This window comes from Oryzias melastigma, linkage group LG12, assembly GCF_002922805.2.
Source record: "Oryzias melastigma strain HK-1 linkage group LG12, ASM292280v2, whole genome shotgun sequence".
Classification (NCBI taxonomy): Eukaryota; Metazoa; Chordata; class Actinopteri; order Beloniformes; family Adrianichthyidae; genus Oryzias; species Oryzias melastigma.
Window position 1 is genome coordinate 5,266,731 of NC_050523.1, and position 21,144 is coordinate 5,287,874.

General features: G+C 38.4%; 1 protein-coding gene across 4 annotated transcripts in view; it reads left to right on the top strand.

Moving 5' to 3' along the window:
* fcho2 (FCH and mu domain containing endocytic adaptor 2) overlaps positions 1–20,911 on the top strand; it is a 57,120-nt gene extending 36,209 nt beyond the window's left edge. For 2 of the 4 annotated variants that reach the window (XM_024299337.2, XM_036214449.1), the window contains 18 exons: positions 1,177–1,201; positions 1,393–1,449; positions 2,483–2,540; positions 2,652–2,827; positions 5,545–5,569; positions 7,644–7,683; positions 7,774–7,850; positions 9,455–9,532; positions 10,784–11,257; positions 11,566–11,681; positions 12,714–12,843; positions 15,578–15,689; positions 16,620–16,775; positions 17,293–17,425; positions 19,389–19,588; positions 19,659–19,723; positions 19,797–19,961; positions 20,044–20,911. In XM_024299337.2, coding sequence (XP_024155105.1) covers positions 1,177–1,201; positions 1,393–1,449; positions 2,483–2,540; positions 2,652–2,827; positions 5,545–5,569; positions 7,644–7,683; positions 7,774–7,850; positions 9,455–9,532; positions 10,784–11,257; positions 11,566–11,681; positions 12,714–12,843; positions 15,578–15,689; positions 16,620–16,775; positions 17,293–17,425; positions 19,389–19,588; positions 19,659–19,723; positions 19,797–19,961; positions 20,044–20,066 — 2,110 coding nt within the window. In that variant the 3' untranslated portion in view covers positions 20,067–20,911. The remainder of the gene's footprint in view (positions 1–1,176; positions 1,202–1,392; positions 1,450–2,482; positions 2,541–2,651; positions 2,828–5,544; positions 5,570–7,643; positions 7,684–7,773; positions 7,851–9,454; positions 9,533–10,783; positions 11,258–11,565; positions 11,682–12,713; positions 12,844–15,577; positions 15,690–16,619; positions 16,776–17,292; positions 17,426–19,388; positions 19,589–19,658; positions 19,724–19,796; positions 19,962–20,043) is intronic. The other 2 variants (XM_024299338.2, XM_024299339.2) reach the window with 2 other exon arrangements.
* The last annotated feature ends 233 nt before the right edge of the window (positions 20,912–21,144 follow it).

Sequence of the window (21,144 nt, forward strand, 5' to 3'; positions counted from 1 at the left end):
CATTTCCTTCTTAATTGGAGCTCCAACTGGCTTTATCAACTCAGCAATACCAACCAAACATAATTTTTCGCAGTATTTAAATTTTATGGTAATTGGGAAAAGGTACGGTTACACTGACCACTTAGAAAAGAGAAAATTCATACTGAAATATTAAAATAAACAGTTTGAGAATATTAATCCATCCATTTTTTACCCACTGTATCCCTTCCAGGGTCATGGGGCTACCAGAGCCTAACCTGCCTGTTTGTTACCGATTTTTTTTTAAAATTCATAGTTGATATGATTTTATTTTTATGTAGAAAGGAAAAATATTTCTTTTAAACAGATTTTGTTTTTATAGGTGCCAAACCAAGAAAAAGAATTCCATTTGGAATCCCAGGCCGAAGGAAAGACAAAGACACGGATTCCACGTAAGTCAGGACTTTTGTTGACTTCAGAAATATGCTATTAATGAGAATTTGTTAAATTGTATAGATATTGCGCTAGAAGCGCTTTACAGTCACAAGCTGTTTCCATTACACCTGTGCAAAACTTTGTCAAAATTCTAGAAAAAAGAACTTAATTTTGCACTAACACTTACACTTACACTTATTAGACTTATTTCAATAAATCATAATTATGTGAATCACACCCAAAGTCAATAAAAAACATGCAGACGGATGTGAACAAAACTTTGATTGACAGCAGATACTTTCAAAGTTCTGCCATGGCACTAGCACTCATCATCTATCATTGGAGACGTCGGCGTCTTATTCAGTATATGGAACAGCGAACGATGTGGGAGCATCTGTGTATGAAAGTATTTTGGAAAATCATGGTTGGTGATTTTACAGAGAAGCTGTGGATCCAACAATTCTGCATGACACGCTCAACTTTTGATGAGCTGTGTGATGCTGTCGGTTGTTGGTCACGTGACTCATTTAATTAAAAAAAACTGTTTCCATTGCAGTTTTGCAAAATATGTCAATTTCAAAACGCCTCAAAAACCTGCTCCTCCAGGTGCAAAAACGTTTTTTTAATAAGTGCAAGTTTTTTGTTTTTTTTTTATTATTGCGTTTGCACTTGGTGAATTTGTAATTGCAAATAAAATTTCTGCAATTTCCTAGTCAATAGAAATGCAGCTACAGTCCCATGCTCACACATTCACACACTCATGGTGGCTGGTCTGTCTTTCAGGGAGTCCACAGAAGTTGAAGCTAATGTGAGTATGATGCTCAACACAACAAATCTCTATTAACCTAATCCTACATGATTGTCTTCAAGTTAAGGTTTAACTTTGATTTCCAACTGCAGGAAGTGTCGAATCATTTTTTTCTGCATTGTCTGTCTTGACTCCTGTTCTTTTTTTGCCTCTGTCTCATTTTTTTTTTCCATGTGTCTCTGTTGGTGTAGAACACTGCTAATGGTGCTCCCCCTGGATATTACGGGTCTATAGACATCCAGAACGCTGTAAGCGAGCTTATGACCCTGCACCTGCTGACACACGCACAAGCACACCATCAGCATTCACACACGGCCAGCTGTTGTAGTTATAAAGGTCACTCTGATACAAATAATTCAGTAAAGTTAAAAAATTATTTTAGGGTCAAATTTGTTTTCCTTTATTTATTTGGATGTTTTGATAGAAATGGGTTTTATTGTTTTATTTGATTTTAAAGTTACTTAATACATCTTAAAATTGATTGAATATAAATGTATTTTATTTTCAAAGAAAAATAAATAATGTTCCATTAATCTTGCGAATTGTAGAAATGCATCTATAAATTAATTATTTTAGGGCAAATTTCACAAAAAGGGGCTAAAAGTATCCAGAATTCAAAGTTTTCTAAGCGGTCGAGTACTTTAAGTCCCACTTTAACCATCTTTTGATCTATTCTAAATGCGTTCCCGGTAGTTTTAGTTATGATTATCCAGTTTTAAGCCAAAATTTAAAAACAAAACCGTCTTTTTCCAGGACATAGATTCTGCAGAGCGGCAGGAGTTCTTAGAAATTTCGCCTCTGAGTTGTGGGCGGATCGTTGCTGAGAGTTCTCTCTTTACTCAGATCAGGGAGCTTGTAGCCCACCCAGCATATTTTCAACTTCACAAATAAGTTTTTTTTTTAAGCTTAATTTCTTTATATATTTTCTTAATCATCAAAATAATCCAAAGAACATGTTAAAAACAGCTAAATCATATATTTTTACCTGGTTTGTAAATATATTTGTTTATTAAAATGTCTTAACAATGAATAAATAAGCTTAATTAATTGTATGTATAAAGAAAAGTTAATACTGTTACATTATTTTTATAAAATTGTAGAAATACATCTACACATCAGACATCCAGAATTCAAAATTTTGCAGTAGTCGAGGACTTTTAGATTAAAATTACAACATTTTTTAAAATTGAACACATTTTTATTGACAATGGGAATGATTTGTAAATGTTCTTTGATGTTTATCAGTTTGAAAAGAACATTGTTCCTCTTGTGTCATTGCAGAACGTTCCTCAGGTTGATGCGGAGGGTTTCTGTATCAGACCAGAAGTCAACGAAAATGATATCCTTCCCATTCTTGTGTCGCTCCTTCCTGTCGTCCATCCAGCAGCTCCACAGTCATCATTACCTGTCTCTTTTCTCTCACTTTTTCTTTAACTGCCTTCCCTCGAACATGCCAAAGATAATTCCTTTTACTCCTCAAGCGACTCCGACGACGAGGACGAGCCCAGGAAGTTCCACGTTCAGATTAAACCCGTCCAGCCCAACAACGGCACGCACCACAACCGGGCGAACATCGACGAGCTGAAAGCTTCCATCGGAAACATCATCCTGTCTCCTTCGACCTCGGTACGCCAACACAAGCTGACATCAACCCCTTTTAACACTAGGGGGCAACAGGAGAACATGAAATATCTGTCAGAGACCATAGAGGCCTTCCATTATTTTACATCTTTAGTTTTTTTTTTTTTTCCTATTTCTTGCAGTCAAACTTTACGATTTTTTTAATTTGTATATTCTTTAAAAAAAATATTCAAATCAATGCACATAGAGTCCCTTTAGGTATTTTTGGGAATGTTTTCCAACATTGGTCAGCAGGATAAACATGCTCACTCACACCCGTGACCTCGCTCACGCAGGGCTTTGTCCTCCCACCATCACTCCGTCTCCGAATCACTCTCCGCCGCTCTGTGAAAATAGCTACTGTCATTAAAATTTAAAGCCACTGTTGCTTGTGTGCAAACACACCGCTGTGTTTTTATTTTTTTTACAGCGATTTGCTACCCGGGGAGCACGCTCAGTGTCACTCCCAGCCGCTCACCACGCCAATGTCACGCCATCCCTTCAAGCCTTCCTGTTTGTTTTCATGTTTGCCTTTCCTTTTAGGTTTCTTTTAAATCTTTTACAGGATAATTAGCACCTTAAACCGTTTTTTCTATTGGAAAAAAATCATCTTCACGAGTTGCAAACTCACAGGATTTACTTTCTAATCATTTTAGCTAAATTTACATTTCTTTTTTTATCATTTTTGTGTCTTTGTTGTGCAAAAACACAACTGAGGAAGTGATCTGGATTCAAGTTTAAAGCGAATCATCTGGAGTAAATCATTGACTCATGTTCTTTTTTTATTTTTTATTTTTTTACTCCTCCCTGCTCATTTTTCTGTCCTTTTCATTTCTCCTCCTGTTCAGTTCTGCTGTGTTCTCTTTATTGAAACAGAGTTTTTTTGTGTGTGTGAGTGTGTGTGGTCAGAAAGAGCTGTAATTGAACCCATTTGCCGCTTAGCGCCTGTGGGACTGAAACCCCGGCCCGGTCGCTCTGCGGCGGTTAAATGTTTTGCTATGTTCCTTTAACCCATTTTGTTTCTTTTTCTTCTCCCCTGACAACCTCCCTAACCTTTCTCCTTGTAAGAAATGTGTGAGTGGGGGGGGGGGTGCTCTCACTTTCTCTGGGTTTGGTCATCCTCCGGATTGTATCTCGTGTTTCTCAGCTGGCTGTGTCAGATTTATGTCGGGGTAAAATAAAAGGAAAGAAAAAGGGGCTCAGTGAGTGAGTTGGTGAAGTGTTGAGGGCACGTTCTCTGCTGCCCCTCGCTGACTCGTCTCTGGCCTTAGATACACTGCTGCAAAACCCTCCACCCTAAATTGAACGTCTGGTATGTGCGACGTCGGAGCACTCCTGTGATTTACAGTCCGTAACTGTGAGCTGGAAACTTCTCGCTGCTGCTGGGAATAGTTCAAATAGTTCCAAGCATATTTTATGTACATCCTAACTTAAGGTGTATATCTTAATTTAAAAAATACATGTTTTTATTGAGTAAAATATTCCAAAAAGTTTGGAAAATAGAGATATGGACATTTTCTCAGAGAGGATCGGTTCTTCTAAAGCAGGGGTCTACAACCTTTAACAGTAAAAGAGTCATTTGGGCTTGTTTTCTACTGATCAACACCTAGTAGGAGCCGCAAAGTCATATTTTGATACTACTTTTCATTCGTTACAATTGTTACATCACCAATGGACACACATACCCCAAGTCTAGGGGAAAATGGAAAAAAGGGGACAATAATTGGACACCAAATAAGAATAAAAAGAACACAGTTTATTAAATTATAAAGAACAAAATATAATATTTAGTGTCCTGGTTAAAACAAAGAGAGAACCTTGGCCCAAACAAAAAATAAGTCAGGAAGACTGCTGACCCAACCATGTTGCCATGGAGTCAGTAGCTCCCTGTTAAGGGCTGTCTAACTAAATCTACCTAAAGAAAACAAATAAACAAAGCCCGCAAATCAAGACTACCAGTGTCCAACCTCAAACTAAAATAACAAAACCCAGCAGTGTAAGACTGCTGAGGACAAAGAGGGGAGAGTTTTTGCCTCTGACTTAAATACCTGGCAGGTGCTAATTAAGATCATTTGCCCCACCTGCCAGGTGAGCAGCATGTCATGTTGAAAGGGGGCAGCACAGCAGCAGCAGGACATAACAACAATGTCTTTTTGTAATAATAAATACTTGTTTTGTGGCACGAATAGTAGCAGAAATATAAAAAGAAACTAGCATTTTCTCAAAATTTTAAATTATTTTTTAGATTTGACAGAAGTCTATGATTTCCTTTCAAAATAAAAGGCGCCTTTTGCCTAACAGAATCATCCCAGTGCAGCTCTGGACAGCATAAAATAATATGGGTTTTAAACTAATAAAGGATCAGACCAAAATTTTGCTTAGTATTTAAAATCTGTTTATTCTGGAGGACACACAGAGCAAACAAGACCTCTTCAAGCCAGCAGGGATGTAAAAACCTCTACATAGTTTATCTTTGAGGTGTACTTCAGTCATTTATTTTTATAAACTTTAATAATCTAAATAAAACTAATGCTATTATTGTATTTTTCTCTAACCATAGAGCCACTATGGAGAGGTTGCGGACCCCTGTTCTAAAGTGTTGATCACATCTCTCTTATCATACCATGTTTTTTCATGTAAATACATTTCTGGCAAATACCAGTTTGGAAGCTGCGGTGGGCCTTCCTGATTAATGAACGTCTGTTTTGTTTTTGCGTTTTCAGGGGCAGATGAGGAGGAACCAGTCCAGTAAGTGTTTTTTTTTTTTTTTTTGCAATCTCACTGTGTGTGTGTTTTTTAGGCCACATTTTTGTTGGCCCACATTGGTTGACCTTAAGAGGCAAACTCCACAAACCCCCTCGCCAAAACCAACATATCTAAAAAAAAGTAAACGGCTGTAGTTTTGGTCCAAATGTGACGATGGAGGGATGTTTCCCCCCGGTGGCACTAATAAGACCGATCACTGAATCAGCTGTTTGTGTTTGGATGTGTCAGACGAGCTTTTTTTGCTTTTGCAAACTGGCAGAGTTTAGAATACTCCTGTTGATTTTTCGTCACGCCTCATGTGGCCTGAAAGTATTTTCTCAGACGTGCGCCACAGCAGCGTGAACATGTGCAGAATGTGCGGTGTCGAGGAAAACAAGCAAACGGGTCACGCTTCAACTTCAGTTGTGACAAATTGAAAAGAAAGCGTTTCCTTGACTAACATTTGAGAGGTCTGTCTGATAAAACACCTGAAAAATGATTTAAAGATTTCAAAGTTTCTGTATGAACATGAGCAGTCTAAACTAAAAATGTACGGCAAGCCAGATGGAAAAAAAATAGTTAAAAACCCAACCTGATGAAAATTGTTGTTTTGGTGTTTTAATATGTTTTTGTGGCATTTTTCTTAGGATGGAGGACAAATTTAAAGAAAATTAGGCTTAAAGCTGAATTTCTGAGTATTTCTTTATTGAAATTGTTGTGTATCAGGAGCAGATATAAAAATTCATTTGGAAAAAGAGCGTATTTGTGATGTAGAAAGTACACTGGGTGGGGCACAAGCTCTTAGCTCTTCTCCAGAGCTTCAATATTTTTGGATTTTTCCAACAACGACCCCGCCCACAACTCGGAGACAAATTTCTAATGAACTCCTGCCGCTCTGCAGATACTATGTCATAGAAAACGACAGTTTAATTTGTTTTAACAAAAAACCGCAGCATCATAATTAAAAGATCACTGGGAACGCTTTTAAAGTGAATCAAAAGATGATCAGAATGGTACTTGAGTGTAAAGCTACGTCCACACTGGGAATTTAATGCTCATTCTTGAACGCACATTTAGCTCAAAGTGTTCACAAATTGACTGTATAGGAGAACTGGACAGAGCGAGTGAAAATGACTTACTTGAAGCCAATTCAGTCATCATTTTTCTGAGATACAGACGTTGCCATGGTGGCCCCTTGACATCTGTTGATGCAAATGTGCAACAAACCACTAATTTAGCATCAGCATGAAAGCAAAGATTTTTTTGTTTTTCGTAGTTTAATAAAAAATCAAGGGATTTTAATAAACAAACAAAGTAAAGTTTTTAGTTTAAATCTTTGCTCCAGCTATGACTGATCCAGTCTGCTCTCATCTCTGTGGGCTTTCATTCTCTGCATTTAGGCCCGAGTCAATAATATGTATTGATTTAAAAATTAAAAAAAAAGAATTGATAGATGCATACTCTACATACACTCAGGATTGACAGGAGTATCTGCATTAAAGCCTAAGCCCCAGGGCTCTGGTGAGTATGTTTTCACTACAGTAGTTGACCTACAACCCTGCCCTCCCTTTAACCCCAGAAGTCTGCCCCGGTCCTCGTCCCTGTCCTCTCACAGGGAGCCTTTTCTGCAGCCAGCTGACTCCAGCTAACACCACTGACTCTGAGAGGTTTACTCATGAACCGCTAAAAGTTTGGGTGCTTTTAGATCCGAGTTTCTGGTCAAGAAATCTCATTCACATCAGAATAACATTTCAGTCAGGGGCACACAGGAGAATCCCTCAATCCTCTGTTTGGAAGCTCTTCCACTGAATTAAAAACTATATTAACCTGTATGCAGAATACGGAGGAATAAATTTTAACATCCTGGTAAAAATCTAACCTTTATCTTCTACAAAAACACAGAAACTTTTAACTGGTGCTGGATTCCTCTGTAACTCAGCGGGAAAGGGTGTTTACTTTATCCAGGTGGCCTTTTGCTTTTTGGTGGGACCCATTTCAAATACAGCTTCTCTTAATACATGTGGAAGTTTTAACTTTTTTTCCCCGACTTCAAACATGTTTTTCTTTTTTTCTGCAGGTGATGAACTCGCCAAGTCCAGAGGGCCAACATCCTACGAGTGAGTCCGTCTTCCACCGCTTTGCTTCTCTGAAATGTAAAACTTTTTCTAAACTTCATATCTTAAAAATGCCCACACCTCCTTTTGCAGACTAACTAATAACGACCTCCTGTCTCTGGACCCGCTGAGCCCGCCTCAGCTCGGCGGAGCCTCCTACGCGTCAGCAGGTAACCTCTAAAGCCTGAAAACATTGTCTCTTAAACTCTGGGTTTAATTTTCTACCACAGATTCGTATTTATTGTTGTTCTTTTGTGTGAAATTGTTTAGAACGTGTGTCAAAGTCGAGGCCCTGGACCAGATATATGTTATCTTGCTAACATATTGAAGCAACTAACTTGTATAATTTTGACAGAATATATTATTATAGAGTGTCAAATATTGAAAGTTATAAAAGGTTTAAGTTATTTTATTCTGGAAAAATATTTCTGTTTATTTTTACTCATTTATGTTTAAAAAGTTACTTCTTTTAATGTGTTCAATAAATGTTTATCCTGTTCGGCCCGTGACCTCAGGTGTGTTTTGGCCCCTGAGTGATTGACACCTCTGGTTTAGAAAAAAACATTTTTTTTTGTTAAGTTTTGACTGATTTTATTCTATTTGGCAAAAATATTAAAATTCTTCTTACATTTAAGCCTTTTTTTCTTTTAAACTTATAATTTAAAAACTATTAGCTGTTTTTTTTATAGTTTTAGCAAAATTAATAAAATGAATGGTGGACAGTTAGGATTATTTTTACTTGTAAAATGTTGGTGGGACATGAAATAACCCACATTTGTACTTAAAATGTTAAAGTTTTTTTTCTTATTTAACTAAAATATTACTTTTTGTGTGATTAAACTGATTTATTATTTTAGAAATACTGTTAGAAGTGTATTCTTTGTTTTTTCATGTTGTGAAAATCTCATTATTAAGAGAGAATTCAAATAATTTCTTTTTTTTTCCATGTTTTTTATTTTTTTTAAAACTTATTTTAAAAGGTCAGGACTCAACAACTTGTTTTGATGTTAACTAAGACATCACATGACCTTTTTTTGCATGTAAGCTAAAAAGCATTTATAGAGTTCTATAGAGGATCTTTGAAGAAAAACTTAGTAAATGTAAACATTATCTCAAATAAATCTAATTATAATAATAAATGTCAAGCAATAATAAACAAATGTCAATCGCTGTAGTAAAAATATATATTTATCCCTATAAAGTCAATTTCTATTTCCTTAAAAATCTCTGTTCCCTCAGTTTTTTTTTTTTTTTTGAAGACCTCTTTCATCGTTTGACCATTTCAAAGTTTGTTTTTTAATATCCATACACGGGATTTGTTTAGGTTTTTTGTGTTTGTTACCAGCGTTTAACAGAGTGACATTAGCACTGACCCATTACCCAGGTTAAGCATAATCCACAGTTAATTGGCACCTAGCTGGGGTCAGCGGGTCGGCCCTAAAGCCCACTGGCACGTATGTTGTCAAACAGAGTCTCGTTACTGTCAAAGGTCTCGGCTTTAAAGTCAAAAGAGCATCAACAGGTGCCCCCGTCAGGATCGGGGATGAAGGTTTGCTTCGGGTGGGCGGGTTCGCTCTCTGGATGAGGGGGAGGAGTTTGCAGCTTTAACTCCAACAGGGAAAATGTCCAAATGTGGTCATGTTTTTTTCATTTTGCCTTTTCTGATTTTATTTGAAGATTTGTTTGTATATCATGTATTTTTTTTTCCCTTTGTAACACTCTGTTTTTGAGTTTACATCTTAATGTGTTCTTTGATTTACTTTATTTTTGTCAGACCTTGCCTCTATCTCCCTTTCAATCTCTTCATCTTTTCTGACGAATGACTCTGACGTCTTCCTGCCAGAGGCCGCAGGTAAACTGTGTGTACATCCAGCTGCAATCCTGCAGGATCTGTTTTAGCATCTTAGCACAATAGAATTTTATTTTTATGCAAAATGGCATGCGATGTAGCATTTGTGCAGCTATAAATAAAGTTTTATCTTCAAGATAAGCGATTTTAGGAGCATTTTGTTTGTAATTATCTGCAAATGTATAGCAGAATTAAAATCTTAACTGTGAAATATTGAGTTAGTTGCTTTATTCTAAAAATAAACCTCCTTTTTTTATGCGGTAAACTTGTTTTCGAAAAAGAAAAAATGTTTTATGACATAAATTAATAAGGAAAGCATGTTTTGATGAAATGACCATAATTATTTAAGAACTCAAAGGCCTTATCATGTTTCTTTTGAAGGACTTTACACTTTTACACTAAACAAATTTACCTTTACTTGTTTCATAAGGAACACAGATTTTAACTGTAGCATTTTAACATTTCTATAAACCATCATTGGGTTTTTTCTCGTTTTCATGCCACATTCCTGCTATTTGCAACTTCTAACTGTGACCATTTTGACTAAACAAAAAGTTTGGACCTGTTTTGATTTACATTGATTGCGTAAGCACTTCTTTACTATAAAGCAGGTGTCTCAATATGGCGGCCCCTTGCAGAACCCACCTTACTATGAAAGTTTAATGTCTCCTAAGCAATATCTTCTGCATGTCCACACTTCTTTGATGGTAGTTTTGTATTTGCTTTGTGATGTTTCAGCTTTTTGCTTAAAACTTTGCGTTTGCTATTGTCGTTGGATCTGGTTGTCAGAAAAGTCCTTAGCAACGGTTGCTAGCGTCGCTAGCTCCTGACGTTTCAGGACACGCAGAAGATATTGCTTAGTAATACATAGACATGAACAAATGTTCAATAAAGTTGTTCGGTAGACATAGACAATGGACCCAAAAACATATTTTTGGCACAAATGGAACTCCTTATGGCCCAGCCTCAGCCAGACTCTGTCTTTAGGGTTCCCAAAGGTAAACTGAGTTTGAGAACTCTGCTATAAAGTGTTGCAAATCAACACAAAGCTGCTTTTCTCATTTTTCACATTTACTGCATAAGCGGTTGAGCAGTTATGGCTGTCAAAAGAGTGTAAACGCTGGAGCTGAAGTTCTAGTGTTAAACAGTACTGCAGGAGTTCACCTGTCTGTCTGAAAAACTGATGATTTCTGCTCCTTCCTGCTTTAACCCTTTCACCTTCACCGCCTCTGTCAACCACGCTGCCTCTTTCAGTTGACTCGGCGCCGCAGCAGGAGCGCCCTCCCCATCAGGCAGAGTGTCTGCTCTCCAAAGAAGTCTCCTCTTTCTCTTCATCCTCCTCCTCACCCTGGCAGTCACCAGAGGCGCCGTTTCAAGCTCTCAAACCCGCCCCAGCGCGAGCTCAGAGTGCCCCCACCACCCGTCCCACTGAGCCAATAGACCCCGTGAAAAGCCCCGGCGCCGCCAGCCCTCCGAAGAGCGCCGACACCGTCACGGCTTCGTCCTGGTCCCAGAGCCAGTGGACGGCGTTCAGCGACAACTTTGCTCCGGCGCGTCACCTGAGCTCATCTGTGAAGGAGCTCCAGCCGCTGCGTTCAGGCTCCAGCAGGACCAGCAGCCTTCTGTGTGATGATGCAGCGTCGTGCCGAGAGGCCGGCCCCCTCTGTGTCACTGATGTCTCCTCTGATAGGCCGATGGCTGCAGGCCCGTCAGGGAAACTGATGAACGGTACACAGCATGGACTGAGACTGACGTGGCTTTTTTAGCGTTTTTGTTTAACTTTTTATTGGTTTTTGTTCTTCTGTTTTTATTTATAACACAATTATGTCAATTTCTTTTTGCTTTTTTGGAACACGTTTCATCTCTGTGTTGATCCTGATTTTTGTATGTTTTGTGCTGATTATTGCATGTTTTGCTTTGTTTTTTTTTTTTTTTTTATCTTTGCATCTATAAAAAGTCAAAGTCACTCGTTTTGACCTACTATTCATCATATTTTTCTCTTTCTTGATTTGAAACTTCCATTTTTTCATGTCTAGTGCCAGTACCAAACCGACCCATAACACCCCTGGCAACCGGAGCCCTCATGCCCCCACCCCGACCCTCATCCAGGCCCAAACTTCCCACCGCAAAACTCACAGGAATCAATGAAATCGTGAGTATACAAAACCTTGATGTGTTTTATTATATTAGTCATTAAAAGTTCAGTTCTTGTTTAGATTAGATACAAATTGATCATACATAAGTTTCAGTGAAAATATGTTAAAAGTTTAAGGTATAAAAACAATTGCATGAACTTCCTCTGTGCTGACTAAATGTTTCAACAATCAATCACAAACCATAATGGTTCCACTGCCATGCTTTACCTTTGAATAGAACTTTTTAGACCCATTTAAGCACTTTCTATTCAAAAATATAATTGATTTTAAAACTCTTGTTTTTTTTTTAAATATATCTTTTTCAAATTTAATATTTTACTTAAAATATTTTTTAATAAAGCTTTTATAAAGCTATTTTTTTGGCCTCACAAGTTCAATCCGATATTCATGTATAATTTTGTGTCTATAAAATAACAATAAAACCAAACTGTGCTGCATGGTTAACCCCAATGCCAGACATGATGATGAAACTTTTCAAAGATGGTTGATTAAAAACATTTTCTTAAATTGGTTTTGATGGTTTCAAAAGTAGAGTTTAGCTAATTTGTTGTTAATTGTTTGAACTAAAAACGATAGTTCTCTTGTTACGCCTCTTTTTGTCTAGGGAAATCTGTTGCATAGAGTGAAAGATCCCAGACATGAGATTGACAGATCCCGGACGAGCCCCCAATTTATTTAATACAATGTTTTGCCTCTAGGGGATCTGAGACATAGCATAAAAGCTACAGGCGTAACATTCTTCAATTTAAGTGCAAATTGTCATATTTGTAAGATTTTTCTCCAAATTGTGACTATAGGAACATGAAAGCTAAAAATAAGGCTTTTGGAGCTCAAAATACAAATGGAAAACCTTTAATCTTTTCTGTAGTGGGGATTTATGTTTTTTATTCTGAAATGTTAAAGCAAATATGCAAAATTCCTTTGTCAGAAGCTGAAAATATTTAGTCTTTTGGCCAAATATTTGCATTAAATGGGCTTTTTTTCCCTTCATTTTGTGACTAACAAGCACTTTGACTGTTTTCTGTCAGGGACGCCCTTTCAGCCCGCCGAAAACATCCAGCGCCAGCCCTCCCCCGACAGCGCCGCTCGCCCGAGCAGAGAGTTCGTCCTCTCTATCCTCGAACGCATCGCTCAGTGCCGCAAACACCCCCACTGTTGGTACGATCCTTTTCCGTTCACTCCTCGTCGGTGAACCTCCTCCTCACCTCCTCAGCAGACATATTTTTCTTTCTGCACCACATTGTGCCTCCCCTTTCCTCCATCTCCTCCCCCTCACAGGAGCTGTGCACACCTTTCCTTCCCCCTTTTCCTCCTTTGAGACAGACCTGCTCTCCCTGTCTCCTCTCTTTCCACTAAGCCAAAGTGAGTCTTCCCCTCCAAGCTCATCTTCTTCCATTGAAATGTTTAGTCATAATTCACTGAAGGAAAGAAAAACGCGATCACCACCATCTTTCCTCTCACTCTCTCTGGGTTTTTTTTTGTATCCTCTCTCTTCTCCGTCTTTATTATGGTCAGCAGAAGATGATCTGTTTGTAGCCAAGCTGCCGACCTTTGAGAAGCGGTGCGAGACGCCGGCAGGTAAAGTCCAGCTCTACGCTGGGGGAACCCCGCCCTGTTTTAGCTGAGTGACTAACCCCCCCGGTCTGGCTTGGCGAACAGACGGCCGGATGAACGTTTTTGCAGCTGATCTGCTTTATGAGTAACAAGTTTGTTTCCCAGCAGGAAACTCCCAGTAATGATGCCTGAATGTCTAACGCTGCTCTGTTTAATCAAGGATCATTTTTTTAAATTCCCACTCCAATCATTTATTAATCTGTTGTTAAATCATTCCAGTGGTCTTTTAATTATGATTATGCCGTTTTTAGCCAAAATAAAAAAAAATCTCTGTCGTTTTCTTGGACATAGTTTCTGCAGATCGACAGGAGTTTATTAGAAATTAACTTTTAAATTGTGGTTGACTTAGTGCAGAGTGAGCCTGCCTTTATTTCCCATCATCCCTTTGCTTACACTCTTTCCCACTAGCTTACAGCCCCTCACAACCCCAACCCAACATTAGCGGTGCAACAAAAAGGGCGAACAATATCTGTGCAATCCAGCCGTACAGTCTGGAGCCTGATGCCAGCTCAGACCAGGAAATGAAGACGTTCAGGAATCTAGTTGTCCACAAGTGGATGCATGGGAATGAAGCTACTTTTAGATTTTATATAACAACTACAAGCTTTTTCCAACTGCTTTTTTTTCGCCTGCTCCCGATTCACCACGATTTGTATATTAATCTGCCAAATGACTAATTAAATAATTGAAATTAATTTAAATACAGCAAATTAGCATCATATTTGTATTAATCGAGTAAGTCTCATTTTTAATCTCTATTGTCATGTTCTCAAATTTAGTCCAACAGTTGACTGGCATTAACATTTTCTTTTAGCTACACTAAAAACGCGCCTAACATCGGTGTCAGTGTCCGTGTACACAGCGAGCGCACGCCGCAGTTGTGATGCCATTAACGTTTGTAGTTCTTAGCATAATGTGTGACTGTAAACTGTGGAAAACGGTATGTCAAATTGACTACTAAATTAGTCATCAACTATTTTATTAGTCTATTAGTCATTATTTTATAATATATGGAGTCAGAGTGTGGTAAAGTTGAACAAAGTTGTGAGCGTTCAGCACCAAAAAATGTACTTCTTTCATATTTGAGTCAGTGAGAGCTAAACTTTATCTTTTGTAAAAAATAGTTCCTTGTTTCAGATGCTAACCACATTAGAGAGATCAGGAATATAATTTCAATCAAACTTATTTTGACAGGTGACCTTTGACCCTTTATACCCTTTATATATAAATTTGATATTCAATTGTTACGTCATCTTGAGGGGCGGGGCACCTGTCAAAACGAGTATGATGGATGGTGTGGGGTCAAAGGTCACCTGTCAAAATGAGTTTGATGGAAAGCATATTCCTTATCTCTCTCTCAACTGATTTAATCTTGTTTTAATCCCTGAAAAGGACAGAGGTGACGTACTTCATTAAAAGTTTAATAAACTATCATCTTTGTTGTTTTTATTTTTAGTTAGTTTGAAGCTAATGATGGTTAAAATGTGTGTTTTAGATCCACTTTGCGCATGACCCGATTATTCGACTAATCGGAAAAAATAATCAGTGATTAGTCGACTAATAAAATAATCATTTGTGGCAGCACTAGTCAACAGATATATATACATGGTATTAATAAGTAGTTTTTGGCCACAAACTATGCTTTCCTACTGTTTTATGATATGTTAAGTTAGAGCACTCTGAACCTGATGTTATTTGTTTATTTATTTTATTTTTATATATTTCGGAAAGTTTGAGACTGAAATAATCCACCTCGGCTGTGTAAAAGTAAAGATTAGAAATCTGTTATAAAAAAAAAAATTAAAAAAAAAAAGCTTCTTAAGGCCACTTTTTAAATTGTTTTCTTTTACTGCGTCACAATGTCACACATTTGCATAAAAATACCTCGAAATTAGGCTTTTCACAGCAATTTTGATGGTCAATTAAAAATAGATTAATTGGATTAATTAACTACAAGTCATGATTTATTAATTGTTAAAAAAGTAATTATCTCTTGACAGCTCTAATCGCAATAACAAAATATTCAGAAACATAGTTTTAATCTCAATTATTTTAATTTATGTCCTTTATGATGAGAAACGTGTTACAAGAACATGAGAAAACTTCAAAAACTTGATTTTCCTTGGAGAGGGTCTTTAAAAAAAGAGTTTGAATGAAATCTGATGAAACACCAAAAAGATGCAGATCATCTTTTCACGCTTCTTATTCTGACAGCTTTGTTTGTGTTTTTCGATCTGCAGTCGGGTCAAACCCATGTTGTTTTTTTTCTTCCTCTCAGGAACGTCTCGCGGTCCCAGCCCTGTGACCCTGGCATCCCAAGATGCCTTGCCCATTGCCGTGGCCTTCACAGAGTCAGTTAATGCCTACTTCAAAGGAGCTGATCCCACAAAGTGAGTCTCACATGACAACCTAAAGACCGCAACTTTATTTTCTATACCTCCAGTGTCACTGTGGAGTTTTACAGTCCAGCCTGCAGCAGGGAGACAGCCCCCCCACCCCGCTCATTCTGCATGCGTGTAATGTTCTGCACGAGTCTGACACCGTTCTTTCAGAATGGATTACCTGCATGAGCAGATTCTGAGTCAGATTCCACATCAGAGAAAAACATACAGTCTTTTATTGGTTAACTGCTGGTAAATTGCTGCTGTGCAGAAGGCTTATTTTTGCAGGAGATTAGCAAATGGAATTTTTTTTTAAATATAAGTCATGCAGCCAAAGCCCTGTGCGAGTTCAGGACCTGCAGAGGGGAGCAAACACCCACCAACCTTTAACGTTATCCAGTCCTCTCATGCAGCTGTTTTACACTGGAGAACCACAAAACTGTGCTCTCTCTGCACATGTGGAAGAAATGTTAACAATTGTATTTAATATAAGAAATTCGTAACTTTTTTTTTTAATGTCAGCGGGTCAAGGCTTCAAACCGGACGCTAGCTTTATCTACGTCTGACTTTTAAGATGCGATGGATAAATAAATCATAATAAAATGACGCAACAATTGTAAAAATGGTATTTTCAAAATAAAACTTTGTTCAGGATCAGAACATAAAGTAAATGAAAATAACTGAAGTTAGATTCTTTTTTCTGTACCAAGTGACTCACGGACCGATCACATTTTAATGATTTCCAATAAAGATATTTTACAGATGATGAAGATAAACTTTACTCTTAAAATTTAAGGAAATCTGGAAGCCAAAAAAGACATTTTTGCAGCCAGTCTGTAAAAATATTGTCTTTAACGAAACCAGTCCAGTACTGAGAATGGCCGTACCAAAGAGGCTAAATGATGTTCTTCATCCTTAAACCAGGTGTTCTCTCCACAGGTGCATTGTGAAGATCACAGGAGACATGACGCTCTCCTTTCCCATGGGCATCATCAAGGTCTTCACGTCCAACCCGTCCCCCGCCGTCCTCACCTTCAAACTGAAGAACGCCAGCCGGCTGGAGCAGATCCTCCCCAACGTGCAGCTACTCCACAGGTGAGGATCCACCAGATCTGGACTGGACGCGTCAGAGGAGGGAAATTCAATTATCGCCAGAACATAAAGCTGTCGCTAGGCTGTCAGAGCAGACGCTCACCGGCAGCTGCTCAGCTGCTCGCGTCTCTTCTGAAGGAAACGACACTTCATTTAACTGCTGCTTCATTCAGCACCGGACTCATCCAACACTTTATTGCATTTCTCACCTCGTTTGTTGGAGCACGAGGTGCTGAATGTGTGTTTTACCTCACACCCAGTCCTGCTTTCAATAAGGTGCTAAATATGTATTTTTTCCACTAAAGAAAGTCTCAAAAAAACAACATCTTTATTTTCTCTTCGCTCCGGTTCCCCCCGACCTCATGGCAAGGCTAATCGAATCAACCGGAGTTCACGATTTAGTAGCTGGTTGGATATAACTGCCTCATATTTTCCAAGCTGCTGGAGCTTCACACACAAAGCCACAGAGATTAATTGAGCTTCTGATTATTCCGTGTGTGTGTGTTTGGCTTCCGTCCAGTGATCCTTCCCAAAGTGATTCAGATTCCAAGAGTTTCTGGTTCAACATGCAAGCACTGACGTCCTACCTCAGAAAATCCTCGGAGCAGAACCCCTCAGCTTCCTACTACAACGTGGACATCCTGAAGTACCAGGTGAGGAGCCAGAACCAAAAAAATAATAAATCCAGTGGAAATCCAGAGGAAATACGACTGCGTTGAATATGGTTCTGATTATGTTGTCGTATTTTATCTCCACTGTTTTTACTGGAGTGAGCGTTCACCTCCAGTAGTCCGATATCCTCTTTCTTTAGGAAGTAAATCCTCATCCACAGATTTACACAGTTTATAGGGGTTTCATGTTTGGCCATTTATCACAATAAATTAAAAGTTATGTTTCATTCTGGTCTGTCACGTGTAACGTTTATGGTTTGCCTGAAACAACGTCCTGTTTGGAAAAACTTCACTCTAAAACTCTGTAACTCAACACAGAAATAAACATTAAATATTGTTTTTAAGTGCTCTACACAAAAAAACCTCTGGCTGTGAACGTTAAACCATTTATGCATCCGATTAATCAAAAAGAATTAGCAAATTAAAATGTATTAATGCAAATGAATTACACCTTGCAAAGAAAAAGTTCATCACTTGATCAGGTATTATCTCTATTATATATGGTCACCTTCAAAAGAAATAAAAATTCATTCAGTTGTTTGTATTACTTTAAGCTTGCTATTTTTTTGGTTTAGATCGCTTTTTCACAAAAAGTGGACTATTTGATCCATGGTCCGGCGTGTTGTCACGGTAACATGACAATGCGTCGCTGAGCCTCGTCTTTAGGTTAAATTAAGCATCAGTTCAGAGAGAAAGTTCACCTCTTACTCTTACTCAACTCTTGTTGTCCAGAAAATGAAGAAAATGTTTTTTTCAAAGCAGTCTGAGCGGTGAGGCAGAACATTTGATATATGTTGCCGGAACTTTTTTATATTTTATTTTATTTTATTTTTTTATGTCTGCAGGTTCATTTCTTATGGCTGTATATCAGCATCTATTGGTGTTTTTCTTGGAGTAATTTTGCAGACAAGAGTCTTTAGAGTTCTGCTCATCTTACTGTTGACACAACATTGTATTCACACAATTTACCGTTCTAGATTAATACTTGACACATCTAAAACTTCAGACAGTAAAAGTGAAGGAAAATTTCCTCTCTGGCCTATTTTTGTTCAAAAATCGCTTGTTATCATGTAAAATTGATCTAGTAAAATATTGTCATTAATAGTGATAAATCACAGCACAAAAGTATGACTAATCTGATTCATTTTTTTTAATCGATTGACGGGACTAATAAAAAATAAACGTTCTAAATAGACAGTTTTGTTTGTGATTTCATATTGTGACTGTCAAAAATAATCAGTTTTCGGTAAATGCTGTAACAAAAAGAAAAACACAAAGATTTTGGATCAAAATTGGAGGCTTTTTTTGTTTGTTTGTTTGTTTCGTAATTGCTGCTATCCCAAAAAAGGAAAACAAAAGAAAATGAACTTTAAAAGGCTGGAAAAAGATGTTCTTGGGTTCTCTAGTGTTAAAGATTAGGGTTGTGGATCATTACTTAGGCGGTGATCCGATTCAATAGGATAGTGAACCGCGATTCTCACTACATAATGCCTTAAAGGCCGTGTCACTCTTCTGCTATTCTGCTCCTATTGCACCAAAAAAAAAAAAAAAAATGAACCATGCCTGATTATTGCACTGTTTATATGCAATTCATTAGTGATTTGTGCGTCAGTTACAAAATTTGAATGTGACTGTATGAGCGTCAGGGAGACTTTCATGAGCCTAGCAACAAGTGAGGGCTGAAATCTGATCTGTTAGAAACTTTGATATGAAAAACTGAATTGAAAATTGAATAGCTTAAAATTAAATTCACGGCTGAAACCCTCGACAAACATCTGCGCACATCGACAAATGACGAAGGCAGGAAACATTTCTTTATCACAAAAACAAAAATTACATACAATTGATGGGCCAATTGGACTCGGCGGCGGTGTGACACGACCTTCATGTTTGAACGTTTGTGTTTTTCCTGGATAAAAAACTAGGCGATTTTTGCTGCGTTCAGGTGCAGTCTGATGGAATCCATTCCACCCCGCTCAACCTGGCTGTGTACTGGAAGTGTACACCGAGCACAACGGACCTGCGGGTGGATTACCGCTACAACCCAGAATCCATGGACTCCCCGGGGTCGCTCACCAACGTACAGGTCTTGGTCCCTGTAGACGGAGGAGTCACTAACGTGCAATCTCTGCCCAACTCCATATGGTGAGACGCTCATGTGGACGAACGGCCTTACTGAAACATCTGAGCTTTAACCGTTTTTATCTTATTTCAGGAGTTCAGAGCAGAATAAGTGTCTCTGGAAGCTGAGCGACCTCTCCAGTAAATCTGAAAATGAAGGTAAGAGCTCGTTTCTCATGATTGTTTTACAACACTCCAGCTTCCCCACCGTTTTCACATGTTCGTTCTCCAGGTGCGGGGTCTATACGGGCTAAATTTGACCTCTCAAACGGGCCGTCCAACCCGTCCACTCTGGCAGTCCAGTTCATGAGCGAGGGCTCCACCCTGTCTGGAGTGGACATGGAGCTGCAGGGCTCGGGATACAGGCTCTCCCTCAGCAAGAAACGATTTGCCACCGGTGAGTCGCATTCCTCCATACTGCAGATGGTCGATGTGGAACGCCAAAAAAAAAAAAAAAAATCTTCTCTCTGTTCCCTCAGGGCGCTACATGGCGGACTGCTAAGGAAAGAAACCCCTCATTCGACACAAAACGCAGGGAATGCGAGCGGAGCTGCAGCGGTTCACACAGGAAGCCAGAATCTCACTACAAAAAGCAGCACTGAGTATTGAACACTGTTGATAAAAGAATAAAAGAAAACTTAAGATGCGCTTTCAGGAAACGTGTAGATATAAAGTCTAAGAATTCTCTGATCAATTCCTTTTTGTACAGTCAAGAAGCAATTTATTGATTAGCTATAAATCTATTTGAAATCATAAAACAAGAAAAAAAGTGCACTAATAATCCTCCAAATGCTTTTTTCTCTGAGAAGAAAAACCCTTTCTAACTGTAAATAACAACCCAGACCTGCTTTCTTTACTGATGTTTGTCTTTTTCTCTGTTTGTGTCGATTATGTGCAATGAAGCGATGAAGGTGGAATCCGTCTTTTACATCCCTCACATGTCAGTCTGACCTTTAAAATAACATCAACAGATATCAGTGCCTTCTCTTCTACTACAAACAATCACTTTCTGAATCTGTTTTTCTTAAAGCCCTTTAGAGTTCAGGAGTCAAAAATCCAGGGACATTCGCACCAAATGGAGCTTTTAACCACACCTCTGTGTGTTTTAAATGTGCCTACATTTTCTAATTTTTTTGTACACCGCAGCACAGTTAACGGTGGCAGCACCGGCGTGCCCCCCGATTGTGTTTTTTACTTCTAATATGTGGATGTTGAAGGGAAACGCGTCTCATCTTCCAAGATATGAAATAGCGATGGATCTGTGATTGACTTTTCTTTGTGCTTTGATAAACTGTCACCATCTGCCTCACGGCGTCGGCTCAGAGTGTCTGGAAAAAAAAAAAAAAACGCCTTATCCGGACCTCTCCTGTTAGAAACTGGGCTGGATCACTCACCTCTCTTGCCTTTTGCACCAGTGCATGCTGGGATTTTCTTCAGCATGTTTAGCAAAGCAAAAAAAGCTGGTGACTTTTGACTCTTGGTGCTTCTCTTGTCATTTTAATGAAGGGCTGCTTCTGCAGAGGCTGATTTCTATCTTCCATAAGTAGGTGGATCTGTGGCACTTTTTTTTTTTTTTTTTT